This window comes from Oryctolagus cuniculus, chromosome 18 (genome assembly GCF_051225735.1).
Source record: "Oryctolagus cuniculus isolate XC-2025 breed Fujian yellow rabbit chromosome 18, ASM5122573v1, whole genome shotgun sequence".
Lineage (NCBI taxonomy): Eukaryota > Metazoa > Chordata > Mammalia > Lagomorpha > Leporidae > Oryctolagus > Oryctolagus cuniculus.
The window spans coordinates 5201213-5218411 of NC_142884.1; the positions used below are offsets into that span (position 1 = coordinate 5201213).

Below are 17199 nucleotides of genomic sequence, written 5' to 3' on the forward strand. Positions count from 1 at the left end.
GAGGGATTGAGATTGCTCTTCCATCTACTGGTTTACTCCCCAGATGGCTCCAACACCAATAGTGGGCCAGGCTGATGCCAGGAGCCCAGAGCTTCTTCCAGGTCTCCTGCACAAGTGGCAGGGGCCCTTGCTCTTTGGCCATCTTCCAGTGCTTTCCCAGGTGGGGAAGCTGGGAGCTGGATTGGAAGTGGGGCAGCCGGGACTTGGATGTGCACCCATATGACATGCTGGCACTGCAGGCAGTGGCTTAACCTGCCTAACATGCCATAGCACTGCCCCCTGTGTGGTCTTATGACTATTAAACTAGAGAGACCAGGTAAGAATTAGTCACTCTGAGCTACACATTTCAAATCCTGGGTAAAGCAACACGGCCAAGTTTGGAAATATTCTGAAGAAAGAATACATGTCAGAAAGAAATTCTCTGTGAAGAGAATGGTTTAGCCATGAATCCTGGATTATTTTCATAAGAAGTAGCTCCCAGCCCATGTCTCCATGCAGAACCCTCTGCTTTGAATGTTATAGTCTGACCCCTGGGAAAAAAGAGAGGACAACATAGAGTCAACAGTTGGAACATCTTCTCTTCCAGATTTTCCTGGGAATCCTATGGGATTCCTCATTTCTGGGTGGCCATCTTTTCAGTTCCTTCACAGGATGTAAGCCACTGTGCACAGGTTTGGTTCTCAGGCACCTTGCTGTGGCCAACTCCTGGTCATTCTCTCCAGAGGAATCCCAGAGACCACGGCAGCTCTCGGGATGAAGCATTGCCTCAGTGATCTTTGATGCAGGCTGTGTCTATGAGCACAGAGTGGCCAGGGGCGCCTCCAATATCACCACCTGCCTCTTTTTTTTTTTTGACAGGCAGAGTGGACAGTGAGAGAGAGAGAGACAGAGAGAAAGGTCTTCCTTTGCCGTTGGTTCACCCTCCAATGGCCGCCGTGGCTGGCGCGCTGCAGCCGGCGCACCGCGCTGATCCGATGGCAGGAGCCAGGTGCTTTTCCTGGTCTCCCATGGGGTGCAGGGCCCAAGCACCTGGGCCATCCTCCACTGCACTCCCTGGCCACAGCAGAGGGCTGGCCTGGAAGAGGGGCAACCGGGACAGAATCCGGCACCCCAACCGGGACTAGAACCCGGTGTGCCGGCGCCGCTATGTGGAGGATTAGCCTAGTGAGCCGCGGTGCCGGCCACCACCTGCCTCTTGAGTGTCTTCCAGGCCATCACCATCAGCCCCATGAACTCCAGATGGGCAGAATCAAAGCCAAAGCTCCAAAGGTCATTAGCCTTTCCAGTGTCCTGTGCTGGCTCTTGCACATGCTGATAAATATCAGAGGTTCCTATACTTATGAGTGACAAATTGAGAAATGACAATATGACAAAAACTATAGATTTTGGATACTGTTCTGCTGCCCCAGGTGACCAAGACAGACACAGCAGTTGGAATGTTGTCGACCTGCCATGATGTCTTGTGGTTTCTGCTTATGCTCTGGGCCAGTGGCTCCACAGCTTTCATTCTGCACTGGCACAGGAAGAGGGTCCAACACATTCATAAGAGCAACATCTTGCCAAGATGCTGCCCGAGATCACAGCTCCCCAAAGAATCCTAGTGAGCACATTTGTGTGCTTGGGTTCCTTTTCTTCCATCATCTTTATTTATTTTCATGTTTTGGATGAGACTGCTGGTGGCTGTTGAACACCTCGGCCTTAGTTAATGCTTGCCTTCCAACTGCCAGTCCCTTTATTCTCCTGAGTCACAAACGCAGTGTGTACTGGAAGAAAGAGACAATTCTCTCAATTCAGGAGAATATAAAAGGTCTGATTTTTGTTGGGGTCAAGAGGTGGTGCACCTGTGCATCAAAGGCTCTGAAACATGACTGTGAGCTGGTCTCAGGGCAGAGAAAGCTGTGAAGAGACAGAAATCCAGCTTCTTCAGTGAATGATAGCAACAGGACCTGAAATTGTTGTAATACCTTGTGAGTATTCATATTCATACAACTCTATTTTAGTGGTGGTCACATTATGTGGGTTCGTTGTACAGGAATAAAATGCTTTGCTCTGAAACAGTGCAGATACTGGAAATTTCTTTGAGTATGTGCTTTTGTTTCCTAGATTTCATTGGTCATTTAATTATAGGGTTAAATCCATGAAACACGGTAGCATGTGAGATGCATCAATAAGCACTTTGTGTGCTTTGTGAGTGGCGATAGCTCTGGGTTAGAATGGGAGAGGCCTGGAATGAAGCTAGAAGACAGGAAGGAAAATAGGTTTTAATTGTTGTGGCTTTGAAGGCTAGGTTGTGGATGTTGTGTTTTATGTCCTAGGAGATAGCATTTATTTGATACTACTACATGCTATATGATACTACTTATGGGACATGATCAGCAGATCATCAATAGTTTTGGCTAAGCATTGGAATAATGAAGGTCAGGGGGCAAAAGCGTAACACAAAGTGAGACACAGGAAGATGGGTCGGCCTGGTGCAGGTGGGAGGCAAACACTAAATATGCTCCATGACCAGGATGAACTGAATGCAATTTTGGAAGGAACAGGTCTGCAGATGACAGACAGAGGGTTGTAAAGGAACCTCTCATAAGTGCCAGTATGTGAAGGCTCATAAGCAGATCCCACCGTTCTCTAGATATCACAGGCTCCTGCTCAATTCTCTCAGTTCAGGAGAATTAAATCATTTTCACAGTTCTCACACTTTAGTTTTTGCTGAACTTTCTGGAATAAACCTTTATTAATTTTGTGATTAATAGTTTTTTAAAGATATATTTGCTTATTTGAAAGGCAGAGTTACACAGAGAGAGGAGAGGCAGAGAGAGAGAGAAAGGTCTTCCATCCACTGGTTCACTCCCCAATTGGCCACAATTGTCGGATCTGCACAGATCTGAAGCCAGGAGCCAGGAGACTCCTCCGGGTCTCCCACACTGGTTCAGAAGCCCAAGGGCTTGGGCCATCTTCTACTGCTTTCCCTGGGTATACCAGAGAGCTGGATCAGAAGTGGAGCAGCCAGGACTTGAACCGGTGCCCATATGGGATGCTGGTGCTTCAGGCCAGGGTGTTAACCTGCTGTGCCACAGCACTGGGCCCTGGAATTAAAAGTTAAACATTAAATATAAGTGCAAGTCAAGAGTTTGCATTTAGAACCAAGGCATAAATCTTGAGCTGTAACGCAGCCCAGGGGCTTGAGCTGTAAACGTGAGTAACTCATCCGGTGTACACACACAGACAGCCTACACCCACAAAGTTACAGGGGAAGGACACACAGGCACGGACACTCACACACTCAAATGTACCATCACATTCACCCCCCTCTCACCACACCCAGCCACATACTCACACATTTTCATTCACACGCTTACACTGACGCCCACACCAAGTACACATTCACATTGAAACATACAATGGGCCAGCGCCGCGCTCACTAGGCTATTCCTCTGCCTGTGGCGCTGGTGCCTTGGGTTCTAGTCCCAGTTGGGGCACGGGATTCTGTCCCAGTTGTTCCTCTTCCAGTCCAGCTCTCTGCTGTGGCCAGGGAAGGCAGTGGAGGATGGCCCAGGTCCTTGGGTGCTGCACCCACATGGGATACCAGGAGGAATCACCTGGCTCCTGCCTTCTGGTTTGCAAGGGTGCCGGCTCTAGCTGCCATTTGGGGGGGGGGGTGAAACAACAGAAGGATGACCTTTCTCTCTCTCTCTCTAACTCTGCCTGTCAAAAAAAAAAAAAAAAAAGAAAAAGAAAAAGAAAAAGAAAAAGAAACATACAATGACAGACAGTCATGTAGTCACACTCTGGCTCCCAAATCCCACTCACCCACCATGAATGAGTGCCACCAAATGAGCTGCTCCTGTGTGAAAAAACAGTGCTGGGGCCAGTGCAGTGGCATAGCAGGTAAATACACCGCCTGCAGTGCGGCATCCCATGTGCGCCTGGTTCAAGTACCGGCTGCTCCGCTTATGCTCCAGCTCTCTGCTGTGGCCTAGGAAAGCAGTAGAGATGGCCCAAGTCCTTGGGTCCCTGCACCCACGTGGGAGCCCTGGAAGAGGCTCCTGGCTTCTGATTGGCCCAGCTCTGGCCATTGAGGCCCATTGGAGAGTGAACCAGCAGATGGAAGGCCTCTCTCTCTCTCTTTCTCTCTCTCTCTCTCTCTGCCTCTGCCTCTCTGTAACTCTGCCATTCAAATAAATAAATAAATCTTAAAAAAAAACACCAGTGATAATCACAGTCCTCTAGCTCCCTGAAAACGGAGGTCATCTCCATCATCAGTAGTCCTTCCAACACTGCCACAACCCCCAGGGTGTTCTTCACAGTGTGTGACACAGGGGAGTGAGTGTTGTCACTTTAGGTGGAGGTGCATGTGGGGAAAGCTGGAGTGTTTGGAGAGGTGAAAGCATGCAAGAGAATGACAGAGCAGAAAAAAAAAAAGCAGGGAAAGGGGTGCTCTGGTTTGGATTTCAGTTTGAGTGAAGGAGGGTCCATGTGTTAGAGGCTTGGTCCCTGGGTGGCACTATTTGGTGGTGGTGGATCCTTTAGAAGGCAGGGCCCAGGGGCCAGCACTGTGGTGTAGCGGGTAAAGCTGCCAGCTGCAGTGCTGGCATCCCATATGGGCACCGGTTTGAATCCTAGCCGCACTACTTCTTCTTCTTCTTCTTTTTAATTATTTATTTATTTGAAAGGCAGAGCTACAGAGAGACAGAGGCAGAGAGAGAGAGAGAGAGAGAGAGAGGTGTTCCATTTTCTGGTTCACTCTCCAGATGGCTGCAATGGCCAGAGCTGTGCCAATCCAAAGTCAGGAGCTGGGAGATTCTTCCTGGTCTCCCATGCAGGTGCAGTGATCCAAGGACTTGGGGGCCATCTTCTACTTTCCCAGGTCACAGCAGAGAGCTGGTTGGAAGTGGAGCAGCAGGGACTTGAACTGGCACCCATATGTGATGCTGGTGTTGCAAGCGGTGGCTTAACCTGCTACACCACATTGCCAGCCCCTGCTACATTCCTTTTTTTTATTTATTTTTTTGACAGGCAAGTGGACAGTGAGAGAGACAGAGAGAAAGGTCTTCCTTTGCCTTGGTTCACCCTCCAATGGCCGCCACGGCCAGTGCACTGCGGCTGGTGCACCGTGCTGTTCCGATGGCAGGAGCCAGGTACTTATCCTGGTCTCCCATGGGGTGCAGGGGCCAAGCACTTGGGCCATCCTCCAGTGCACTCCCTGGCCACAGCAGAGAGCTGGCCTGGAAGAGGGGCAACCAGGACAGGATCTAGTGCCCCGACCAGGACTAGAACCCGGTGTGCCGGCGCCGCAAGGAAGAGGATTAGTCCAGTGAGTCGCAGTGCCGGCCTCCTCCATTTCTGATCTAGCTCTCGGCTATGGCCTGGGAAGGCAATGGAAGACCACTCAAGTTCTTGGGCCCCTGCACCCATGTGGGAGATTGGAAGAAGCTCCTAGCTCCTGGCTTCGGATTGGTGCAGCTCTGGCCATTGTGGCAAACTGGGGAGAGAACCAGTGGATGGAAGACTTTTCTCTACCTCTGCCTCCCCTTCTCTCTCTGTGTAACTGTGAATTTCAAATAAATAAATAAATCTTAAAAAACACCATTGTATCCTGTGAAAGATAATCCTGTTGAAGAAGTTTCAGTTTTGAGCTAAGAAGATTTTGAAGCAATCAAGAATAGAGATTCCATAACAAGTCAGATTTCACTTTTGGTAGCCCAGTGTCATGAAATGAAACCAAACCTTGGTGCCATTGTAGAATATAAAAGAAGGAAGAATTATATTTGTAAAGGGTAGCAGAATTGGACAAAATTACTTATGAAAGAGATAATTTTAGACAAGCAAAGGAAGATCTGTGGAAACACAGGCTGAATGAATTTATGGCAGACTGTTATATAGTAACAAATACAAGAGAATTACCAGATGCTTACCTTGGGCGGGGAAGCTGAACTGGAGCTTAGAGACAGCTTGGATCCTTTCTCTGAAGGAATCCTGCGCAGTGTTCCACCACCTAAGGAAAGTTGGAAGATCTTCAACCATTCAGCAGCAGAGAAAACACTTTGTTCCTTGGCTTTAGAGTTTGCTCTCCATCATTACAAACCCACTCCCCTTTACTTCATGGATGAAACTGATGCAGCCTTTGATTTTAAAAATGTGTCCATTGTTGCATTGTATATATGTGAACAAAAATGCCCAGTTCATCATAATTTCACTTTGAAACCACATGTTTGAGATTTTAGATAGACTTATTGGAATTTACAAGACATAAAATATAACAAAAAGTGTTGCTGTCAACCTAAAAGAAGTTGCATCTAAAGGACTGTGTTGAATTTGTTCCTACTGAAGACTTCCAATTAAGTTGGGATACATGTAGTGTATTATATTGATTATCTAATTGTAATGAATTATATAAAAATACATATTCCTAAAGTGAATCACACACTTGGTTTGTATTTTATTCTGTTAATTAAAAGTCAAAGTCTAATAAAATATTCTCTGTACATGCAAAAAAATTAACAAAACTAGCAACACTAAGGAGTTCTTCTACATCCTTAAGTCAATTCTGTCCTAAGTAAGTTTTGATTTTACAGCCACTCTCCACATTTTGTATATATGAAGACATAGAATTTCAACAGTATATTTATCCTGAAAATTCATAGGCATGTAAGTAGCAAGATTTCTAATCCAGAAAGCGATTGTTTGCTAATATGAATTAACCAATAGTTTGAATATTTAAGTGTTTATAAAGTATTTGAAAGAAAAAAAGTCAATGAACCTAAATGGGAACTTGGCTTAGCAGTTAAGATGCTATTTGGGATGCATGCATCCCTTGTGGGCGTGCCTGGGTTCAAGCCCTGGCTCTACTCTTGATTCTAGCTCCCTGATACCATGCCTCTAGGGAGGCAGTAGCTGAGAGCTGAAGAGTTGGGTCTCTGCCACCCTAGTGGGAGACCAGGATTGGGTTCCCAGCTCATGGCTTTAGCTCAGCCCAGCCTCAGCTGTTGTGGGTATTTTGGGAGCTTTCTCTTTGTCTCTCAAATAAAATAAATTATGTCTCTAGGGAAATGCTGGTTCCTCCAGACCTGCCCATCAGCTGTACTAAGCTGGAGACAGCAAGCACACGGAATCTCTGAAGTGGATCTGAATGTGCATTTGGTTTTAATAATATGCTCAGGCAAACGTGAAATAAAGAGCATGTTCAAGGATCTTGGGACCATTTTGAAGGCCAAAGCCAGCTTCTGGTCAGTGGGAAAGCACCCAGTGCTGTATGGAGCCAAAGCTCAGCACACATCCTCACTACTGTAGCAGAATATGTGAGCATTTCTGAGAATGGAGGGCATCAGGACTGGGGCAGGTTCCCGAGGAGCACAATTCCCAGGATCTCTATATGGGAAGATCTGAGTGGACAGGGGCCTTTTCTGCATTCCAGGAGCTGCCAGGTACAGAGACACCCTGGTGTGTCTGGTAGGAGAGGTTGTTCTTTGGTATCCAACACTCAGGGATGGAGATAAACACTGCTCCTATCACGTCCCCAGGGTCTGTTGGTATGCTTTTCAAATAATGATTTCCTTATTTTATATGCTTTGAAGAGCCTTTTTTTTTAAAGGATTATTTATTTGAAAGGCAGAGTTACAGAGAGAAGGAGAGAGAGGGAGAGGGAGAGAGAGAGAAAGGGAATCTTACATCTGCTGGTTCATTCTCTAAGTGGCTGCAATGGCTAGGGCTGGGCCAGGCCAAAGCCAGGAGGCCAGGAGCTTCTCCCTGGACTCCTACATGGGTGCAGCACTTGGGCCAATGTACTTTACATCTGAAGTCCTCCTTTCATGTTCCTTCTTCCTTACATGAAAACATTGCAAGAAATAATCATCACCAATCCTTTTTTGGATATATTGCAATGTTGAAACACAATAGATAATTCACAGCACATTTATTTGTAAGATACTAGAATAAAGCTAATTAAGTATTCTCATCAATTATCCCTTGCCCAATGCCAGTTTGCTCTCCAGATGGAGTATTCTGCATCATGTTGACATGCAGCCCCCTTTTTATGCAATTCAGATGTTACATGGTGCTCCATGGTGATGCATACCAACATTCTTTGGAAAATTACTTAACTTCCATCCTCTGGTTTACTCCCCCGATGGCCACAACAATCAGGGCTGGGCCAGGCCAAAGCTAAAAGCCAGGGTGGCAAAGGCCCAAATCCTTGGGCCATTTTACACTGCTTTTCTGAGGCCATTAGCAGGGTGTGGATCAGAAGTGGAGCAGCTGGGAGCTGAACTGGCACCCATATGGAATGCTGATGTTGCAGTTGGCAGCTCTATCTGCTATGTCACAAAGCCATCTTGAAACCTTTTTCTTTAATTAGAAAAGGTATATAGCATATCCATTCCTAATTTTATAAAACACTATGTTATGAAGATGGTGCTTGTTTTATTCTATAGAGTAAGTCATTAAAAAGGACTATCACATGTAAATAGTGATAATTCCTTTTACGAGCCATCCTGAAATATAAGTAAAGCTGTGGTGACAATAATAAAATACAGTTAACAAAATAGAGGGATGCCTTTATGATCAAATTTCCAACAGTCAGAAGCATATTTAGGAAAATAATAAACATAATATCATAAGTTCATAATCTCATTAGTTCAGAGAGAAAACTGACCATTTTGGTTTTTTATTCATTTTTTAAAAGATTTACTTATTTCTTTGAACGTCATGTTACGCAGAGAAGGAGATGCAGAGAGAGAGAGAGCGAGAGTGAGAGTGAGAGAAAGAGAGAGGTCTTCATTCACTTGTTCACTCCTCAGATGGCTGTAATGGCTGGAGCTGCACCAATTTGAAGCCAGGAGCCAGGAGATTCCTCCGGGTATTCCCATGTGGGTGGCAGGGACCCAAGAACTTGAGCCATCTTCCACTGCTTTCCCAGGCCATAGCAGAGAGCTGGATTGGAAGTTGAGCAGCCAGGACTTGATCCAGTGCCCAGATGGGATGCCAGCACTGCAGAAAGCAGCTTTCTCTACTAAGCCACAGCGCTGGCCCCAAAACTGACCATTTTAACTTGCAATCAAGGCCCTATGTGAGGGCCAGCATTGTGGCTCAGCAGGGTTATGCCACCATATTCAATGCTGACATCTCATGTGAGCACTGGTTTGAGTCCCAGCTGCTCCACTTCCTATCCAGTTCCTGAGTAAGGTGCTTGGGAAAGCAGCAGAAGATGGTCCAAATGCTTGGGCCCCTGCACCCACGTGGGAGACCCGGATGGAGTTCCAACCTCCTGGCTATGGACTGGTCCAGCCCCAGCTGTTGCAGCCATTGGGAGTGCATGGAAAATCCCTCTCTCTCTGTAACTCTGCCTGTCAAATAGGTAAATAAGTTTTTAAAAAAGAAAAGTTATGGCAGAAAGAAAAAGAATACTGAACAAATGGCAAGCGGTGCACCCAGTAATTAGAGAAATCCAATCTCAATTATATCAGGTATTATTTTAAAACAAGCAGACTATTCCTGTTAAACATTGTTTGACTATACTTAGCTATAAATATATACCTAAAATATAAGGCTTAAAGTAGAAAAATGAAAAATCCATTTCATGTGACTTATTCAATTAATGACTGCATAAATATCAAATAAAAGAGGCTGTAGATTTAAAGCAGTTTATTATTGTGACTAATATTTTTATATTTGTAAGCATATATTATCCTACTATGATTGCTTGATAACAAATGTAATCTAATAGTGTGTATTACACCCTATATACATACACACGTGTAAGCATGAGTACAGGGTCTTGTAATATGGCTACCAAATAACTGTGCCTATACAATTGTACAACAAGTATTATAAAGCAAATACAAGGCACATGTTTCTGATAATGTTGGGGGATTTTGTATTCCTTATCGAGGCAAAGCAGAGCCTGGATACCCTGGAGTCACAGCTCATGAGAAGATAGGGGCTAAGAGTTGGGAAACAGCCAGCAAATAATGCAGAGATGTTCACTGTCAATCGACTGGGTTTACTAAGAAGAGCCAAATACACTTGGAAAGTGGAGGAGACCGTGTAAAAAAATACAAATGTGCTCACCAGAGCAAGGATGCTCCGAGTAGCTCTGGATTCAGGGGAAGTCCTGGGGGAAGCATGCGTCCCATGAATGTGCTGCACCTGCTGCTTGTGTCTGTGCAGGATGAACACCATGGAGCTGCTGGCCAGGAGCATGAGCCCCAAGGACACAGCATCAGGCAACAATAGTAGTGCCAAGAAGAGCGAGCCTGTGAAGGTGTCTTGGAAGACAGCGTTACAGTACCCATAGTCTTTTCTCTTTGTGATGCTTGTGTTGATCCACTTACTTGTCACGTAGATGGGGAAAATGGTGTTTATTAACATGTTCAGGATCCAGCACAGCATGGAGGAGAGGCCTATGTACCTGGGAGCTTTGACTTTAAGCCCTGCCCACCTAGAGTTCCTGGGGCTGATGGTGATGGCCTGGAAGATACTCAAGAAGCAGGTGCTTTCGATGGACACGGCCCTGGACACTCTTCGTACATAGAAAAGAAGGTTGCACTCAGCATCGCTGGGGAGAAATTTCCACCTTAAAGCTGTCACAGCCTGTGGCACTCCATAGGAGAGAATGACCAAGCAGTTGGCTACAAGGAGGTGCCTCAGAATCAAATCTGTGCATCTTGCCTTGAATCCAGTCAAGGAAAGGAAGACATGATGGGAAAGAAGAGAGAAGTTCCCCAGAATTCCACATATGACCTGAGCTAAGAAGAGCGTTCCTGTGGCCACCTCCCAGGAAGCCATTCTGCTAGCTCCTGGTGACTGACATGTATCTTCACACCAGGTACCTGCATGAGAAGACCAAGAGTGAGATGCATTTACAGCACCAGCTGAACCCCAACCTTCTCCAGGAACTGTGATTCCGCCACTGAGATATACTGAGAGCTCTTCTTCTTTTATTAAGTGATCTGCCCCCGCCCCCCAAAATGAAATCCTCTCTTTCACAACAAAATAGATACAACTGGAAACCATTGCACTTAGGAAAATAAGCCGGTCCTCCAAAAACAAATACCTTATGTTCTCTCTCATCTATGGTAACTAACAGAGTACCTAAAAGGTAATCTATAGGTGTGAAGTTGACACTCTGTGATGTGATGATTTTGAACAGCCCTTGTCTTGACTGTTGAGGAATAATGCTTTTTTGTTTGTTTGCTTTTTTGATTTTTCTTCATACTATTTGTTGAACTCTCCACTTAGAGTCAGGTTAATTTTATGAATTTAAAGTTAACTTACAATTGATCTTGTGAAAAATAAGAGTAGGAATGAGAGAAGGAGGAGAAAGAAGGGTAGGAGTATTGTCTGGAGGGAGGAAGTGTGGGAAGAATCACTATTTTTCTAAATTTGGATATATGAGATGCATGAAGTTTATCTTCCTTAAGTAAGAAAAAAAAAAAGAGATTTCCAAGAGTTTAGGGTGTAACCTGCAGACAAGACTTACAGTGTGTGAATCACTGCAGTGAAGAGCACACACCGGCACCGTCTTTGCTTTCCACAAACATGTGAGGCACTCCCTGCTATTGCTTATATTATAAAGAAGCAGGGAACTCGGAGAAGGAGAAGGTCAGTGTTTTGTGTGAATTCATAAACAGGCTGGGGGACTTGAACAGGTGAGGACTTGAAACTGCCTGGACTGGCACTGAAGACATGAACCACCACACGTGTGATAAGCTGGTTAGCTGTGATCCCCAAAGAGCCTAGATAATGAGGGAACTTTAAAAAAGTCCTTGGAAAATTTTAATTAAAAGATAAGCTTATTATAGTGCAGAGATTTCAAAATCCATGCATCATGTTTTCCATAATATGCATCTCCATGATCTTTTTGAAGAACCCTTCATATGCATGAATTTTAAAAAAATGTTTTGGACTAAAATAAACTTACCTTTTAATTCCACTTCCCACTCACTTCTCTGAAGTATCCTCACACATTTGTTTTTGTTTTCATAACTTGTTATCTTATTGTGGATCACAGAATACTTATTTGATGCTATTGTTTGTTAACAAGTCCCTATTTATGTCTGCAGGTCAGCAAATAGGCCAAAATCAATGAGGACTGGAAGATGAGAGATTTTCACCAGTGGAGGTGCACTGAGAGCCGTGCAGACCCCAGAAGCCTGCCCCACATCTGGCTGGAGTCAATGAAAGGAAGAAGGCCTCCACAGGAAGAGGGAAAGTTTAACCTGCTGTCATGCCAAAAATACAAATACAAGGACACCTATGATAGGAACTATTAGTCCAGACCATTCCATAAATTATGGGATGGGAAACAATATTGCATAACATAGCTTTGTGAAACCCATAGTTATACAATTTATTTTCTTTAAATGCCAGTTCCCCAACTTAAAGAGGGGAAATAATCAACCATAATCCAAAGACCACAGATGTCTTCAGTATAAACATAATCACTGTCTTCATTAGTGGTATCATACACCAAAGTTAGAGAACACATTCCCAACAACTGTCATTCAGTACACAGGAAAATGCGATCCATGTTGATTAATCCTCTTTATTTATATACATGGAGGTATTACAGGCACACCGCTAGGCATCCTAAAATTTGTACCACGATTCTGTAAAGCTGGTTCAATAGCAGATGATCCTGGAACTACAAATGTACTCCAAAAAGTTCTTGGAACAGTCCTGAAGTACCTTAAAGTCAGATTTCATTATCACTTATATCAAATGCCAACAGTCACTGCCATTGATTATTATACCAAATTGCTTTAGGAATTACCTAGAATTCCAATTAATCCTTTCGTAGCTCTGCTCATACCTCAGGAATTATTCTTCCTCCCTGTGAGGGCTGACTTTGGATGCGGTTCATACATAGACACCCAGGAACATCATCCTTTCCTCTAACATACTCTGCTTCATGACTCTGCCTCTCAAATTGAAATAGAACTCATCCAGCTTCTTCCCAGTGGCATCACGATGCGCTCAGTGAGAGGGTCACAGCAGTCAGTACAAGTGCAGAGGGAAGGCTGTCAGATCCTGAGATATGGGTTTGTGATTCCATGACCTCACCTCCCCACAGACAGAACATTAATTATTATCCACTTGGAGCAGCAATTAGAGTGTAGAGTTGGGACTGGAGACTCTTTATGAAAGTTTTTTCCCAGATGCTAATTATTACTGCAACCAGTAGAAGTTTCTAGTTAGCTTCTCCAAAGGCAACTTTGATGTGTTTGAAAAGGCTTTTTAGACAGTCATTGCAATAGTGCAATGGGGTAAGAAGGGACAGTGGAGATCTGGCACATGAGGGACTGGCAGCAAAGGATGGGAGTCTCACTGCATTTCTGGATCCATCAGAAGTCACTTTTATAAAAAAAAAAGTGCAGCTTCCTAATCTGTAGACCATTGAGCTACACTGTAACTTAGGAGCAGAGAAACAAGATGAGACAGAGTAAGTGAGCAGGCTTTTTGAAGATATACAAGCAAAAGGAAGAAAATGATGCTAACAATGTAATTAGAAACCACTGGATTTATTTGTATAGCTGTGTTCCGTGAATTTCATCTCATACACAATTCAATGCCAGCTGATTTAGAAATGTTGTAGGAAAATAAATTTAACAGTATGGCTTCCACTCAGGATAGGAATTACCAACAGAAATAATATCAATAGAAGCGAGAAGATACAAAAGAGGCACTGAGAAATCAAAGTATGGGGTCAGATGTTTAAGAGGTAGATCCTGGCTTCCTTTTGATTTTACAAGAAAAGCTACTACCATTCACCGAATTCTACAGTATGGAATGGTTACCACAGTTCTCCATGGATAGCTAGAGAAGGTTCTGTACTCTCTCTATGTGTGTAATAAAGAGTAGGAAGAGTCTATAGGAATCTTCTAGTCCTGTGTAGAAGGTGTGTTTGGGTGATAATCGCCAGAACAGAAGGTTTCATCAAACTGTGGACACTTGATGCAAGCAAGAAAGACAGTAATTGTATGAATCCTGAAAAAACCAGTAGCCTGTGATTATGGTAAGGCTATTTTCTTACACAATTTAGGTAATGAACATTTAAAGCAAACTTAACATAACCATTATGGGTTTTCTAGGAAACATGTCACATATCTTGTTTTTGCCTCTTCAAAATGTATTCTCTGAAATGAGAATTTGATCATGGAGAAGGCTATGCCTATGCAAGGGTGTATGGGAAATCTCTTGAACTGCTGATCAATGAACCTGAAATAGCTCTACACGGTGCATCTATTTCACAGATATATTATATGTATATAAACTACAGCCCAAAACTTTCTATTTCAATTTCTTCAATGCAGTAAATTTCATGGAATACATACAGGTGTACTCTAAAAAGTTCATGAGAAATTGAATTAAAAGATAAATTTATTTTGGTAAAAACACTTTGAAATCCATGCACATGAACACTCCTTAAAAAGTTCACAGAGGGGCTGGCTCTGTAGCATAGTAGGAAGCCTCCCCATGCAGCACCAGCATCCAGCTGCTGCACTTCCAATCCAGCTCTCTGCTGTGGCCTGGGAGGGCAGCTGGTTCACTCCCCAAAAGGCCACAATGGCTGGAGCTGGGCCTGTCTAAAGCCAGGAGATTCCTGTGGGTCTCCCACATGGGTGCAGGGGCCCAAGGACTTGGGCCATCTTCTGCTGCTTTCCCAGGCACATCAGCACATTAGCAGGGAGCTGGATTGGAAATGGAGCAGCCGGAACTTGAACTGGTGCCCATATGGGATGCTGGTGCCACAAGCAGTGGCTTTACCCACTCTGCCACAGTGCCCTTCCCCCAAGAGTTTCTTAAACAAAAAAATATTTATTTACTTATTTGAAAGGCAGAGAGAAATACTCATTCCCCAAATGCTAGGGCTAGGAGAGGCTGAGGTCAGGAACTCCATCTGGGTTTCCATGTGGGTTGCAGGGACCCACCTACCTGAGGCATCACCTGAGCTTCCCAAGGTGAGAATCAGTAGGAATCTGGAACCAGGAGCAGAGCCAGGACTCCAGCCCAGGCAGTGTGATATGGGACATGGATGTCCCAGAGGCTTTTTCCCCACTGCAACAATAAATAAATATGCACAAGAAAGGAGGAGGACAGAAGAAAGTTCCCAACTCTTAAGTGTGAGCTGGGGCAGTTACTTCCAACCCAACAATACCACATGGAAAGGCAGAAACAGGTGCAATTTTAGAGTGCAGACGACTGAGAAATATTACTGCAGTGAGCTGATCAAAAATCTCAAAAATCATACTCCATGATGGTATGCATCCTTGGTATCCTGTGATAAACATGGTAATTCACCTCAGATTGTGGTCACCCAAACCTTACAGACCCAATCTGGTCCCGAGAAAAATATGACACATTCGTACAGAGGGTCCTCCAACAAAATATTTCACCTCTCCAACTGTCACAAGATCACTGAAAACAAGGAGAGCCTGAAGATCTGCCAAGCCAAGAGGAATCTAAAGAGACTTGTCAGCAAACTAATGTATCCTGGAGAGGACCCTGGGGCCCCCCATGAAAACTGGGTAAAAACTAAGGGAAACAGCACAAGGAGTGGATTTCATTAACACTGGTTCACTAATTGTCACACGTGTCTCAAACTAATATCTGGGAATTCTCCATATTGTAACTTTTCTGAAAGTGTTATGGAAATTATTAAGAACAAAAACAAAAAAAGGATGTGCAACCCTGGGTGGTGTACAAAACATGAAACATTTAGTACCTGATCCATTACAGGAAAAATTGCCTATTCTTGTTCGAGATCAAGAAGTAATACTTTATATGAATCCCTATTGCTTCTCACAGTTCACATAAATTCACTGAGAAAATGTGAGGCAGTAACACTCAAGAAAATCTAGTTAAAACAAATTTCTGTTTATTGATATGGGAGGGGGAAAATCCTGGACTTTTAAAGTTCCCACTCTTAAAGAGTCCCATAAAACTGATACCTTTGACATTTAAAGAAAAAAAAAAAAGGGCTAGCACCGTGGCTCTCTTGGTTAATCCTCTGCCTGTGGCACCGGAATCCCATCTGGACACCGGGTTCTCGTTCCGGTTGCTCCTCTTCTGGTCCAGCTCTCTGCTGTGTCCCAGGAAAGCAGTGGAGGATGGCTCAAGTGCTTGGGCCCCTGCACCTGCATGGGAGACCAGGAGGAAGCACCTGGCTCCTGGCTTCAGATTAGCGTAGCTCTGGCATGGTGGCCATTTGGGGGCTGAACCAATGGAAGGAAGACCTTTCTCTTTGTCTCTCTCTCATTGTCTAACTCTCTCAAAATTAGAAAACAAAACAAAACAAAACAAAACAAAAAAAACAAAACAAAACCCCAAACCCATCGTTTTCATTCCTGCAGACCTGTGAAAATCAGGTCCATGGAAAAGATCAAACCCACCTGGTGCTTAATTGCACCTAAAAATGAACCCTCTCCTTACCACCCCACAGTCCAGCATGTTCCTCCAGGAGGTATGTTTCTACACCAGAAGACTTTTAGAAAAGCAGGGTACACAGGAAGGTTCTGAACCATTTGTCAGGCAAATGCTGGCTGGAGAGGGTTGCTGTGGGGAGGCCACTGAGTGACGCCGCCCTGTTGTGGCACCACTCTGGGAGGTTTAGTGGGCTGAGTGGCTATCAGGAAGGATGTTGGCGGTCAGGGAAAGCAACCAGTTCTAAGTGGCACAAACACAGTAACTGAATGAGCATGACGGGGACTTACCTGAGCCTTGATGTGAAGATGTGTTACAATTTCTGTTCCTCTTCAGGACACTTCTTTAGGTGTAGGACAGCTGCTCTGGGGGAAAGAGAATGAGACGCTAATGCTTTCTGGATACAGGCTACAGAAAACACCCTCCGAGGAACACCTGCCCCAGGCCATAGCTGAACCCAGTGAAGGGGGCACTGGATGGGAAAGACCCCTGAAATATAAACCTGTAGGTCTTCCCCCCCCCCCCCCCACTAAACTGATCATCGCTACCCACACACAGGAAACCCTACTCCCCAGGCCACTCCTTCCCTTCATTCAAGTGGCCTGCGTGGCAAGCACTTTGGGCTCTAAAATTGGCTTCTTCTGGCTGTTCTGCGCGCTTCCTGTCATTTCATGCTATGTTCCTGGGCCCACTGCTCCCAGCAGGAACCACACAGAGGGAAGGTGAAGGCAGAGATGTGGAAACAGGTGACACTCATGGCTGTGCTCACTTTATAGGCCC

The 17199-nt window shown here is 44.7% G+C and overlaps 1 protein-coding gene and 1 pseudogene across 27 annotated transcripts in view; one reads left to right on the forward strand and one right to left on the reverse strand.

Annotated features, from left to right (window-relative positions):
* ORYCUNV1R1668 (vomeronasal 1 receptor oryCunV1R1668) overlaps positions 1–17199 on the reverse strand; it is a 48476-nt gene that overhangs the window by 29824 nt on the left and 1453 nt on the right. For 5 of the 27 annotated variants that reach the window (XM_089318703.1, XM_089318699.1, XM_089318701.1 and 2 more), the window contains 3 exons: positions 16710–16784; positions 14932–15054; positions 9688–10826 (listed from right to left, as the gene is read on the reverse strand). In XM_089318703.1, the coding sequence (XP_089174829.1) occupies positions 9823–10782 (960 nt within the window). In that variant the 5' untranslated portion in view covers positions 10783–10826; positions 14932–15054; positions 16710–16784 and the 3' untranslated portion in view covers positions 9688–9822. Of the gene's footprint in view, positions 1–2769; positions 3087–5915; positions 5996–9687; positions 10827–14931; positions 15055–15880; positions 16265–16428; positions 16622–16709; positions 16785–17199 lie in introns of those variants that run through there. The other 22 variants (XR_016224469.1, XR_016224470.1, XR_016224468.1 and 19 more) reach the window with 16 other exon arrangements.
* On the forward strand, positions 575–838 carry ORYCUNV1R-PS1613 (vomeronasal 1 receptor oryCunV1R-ps1613 pseudogene; annotated as a pseudogene).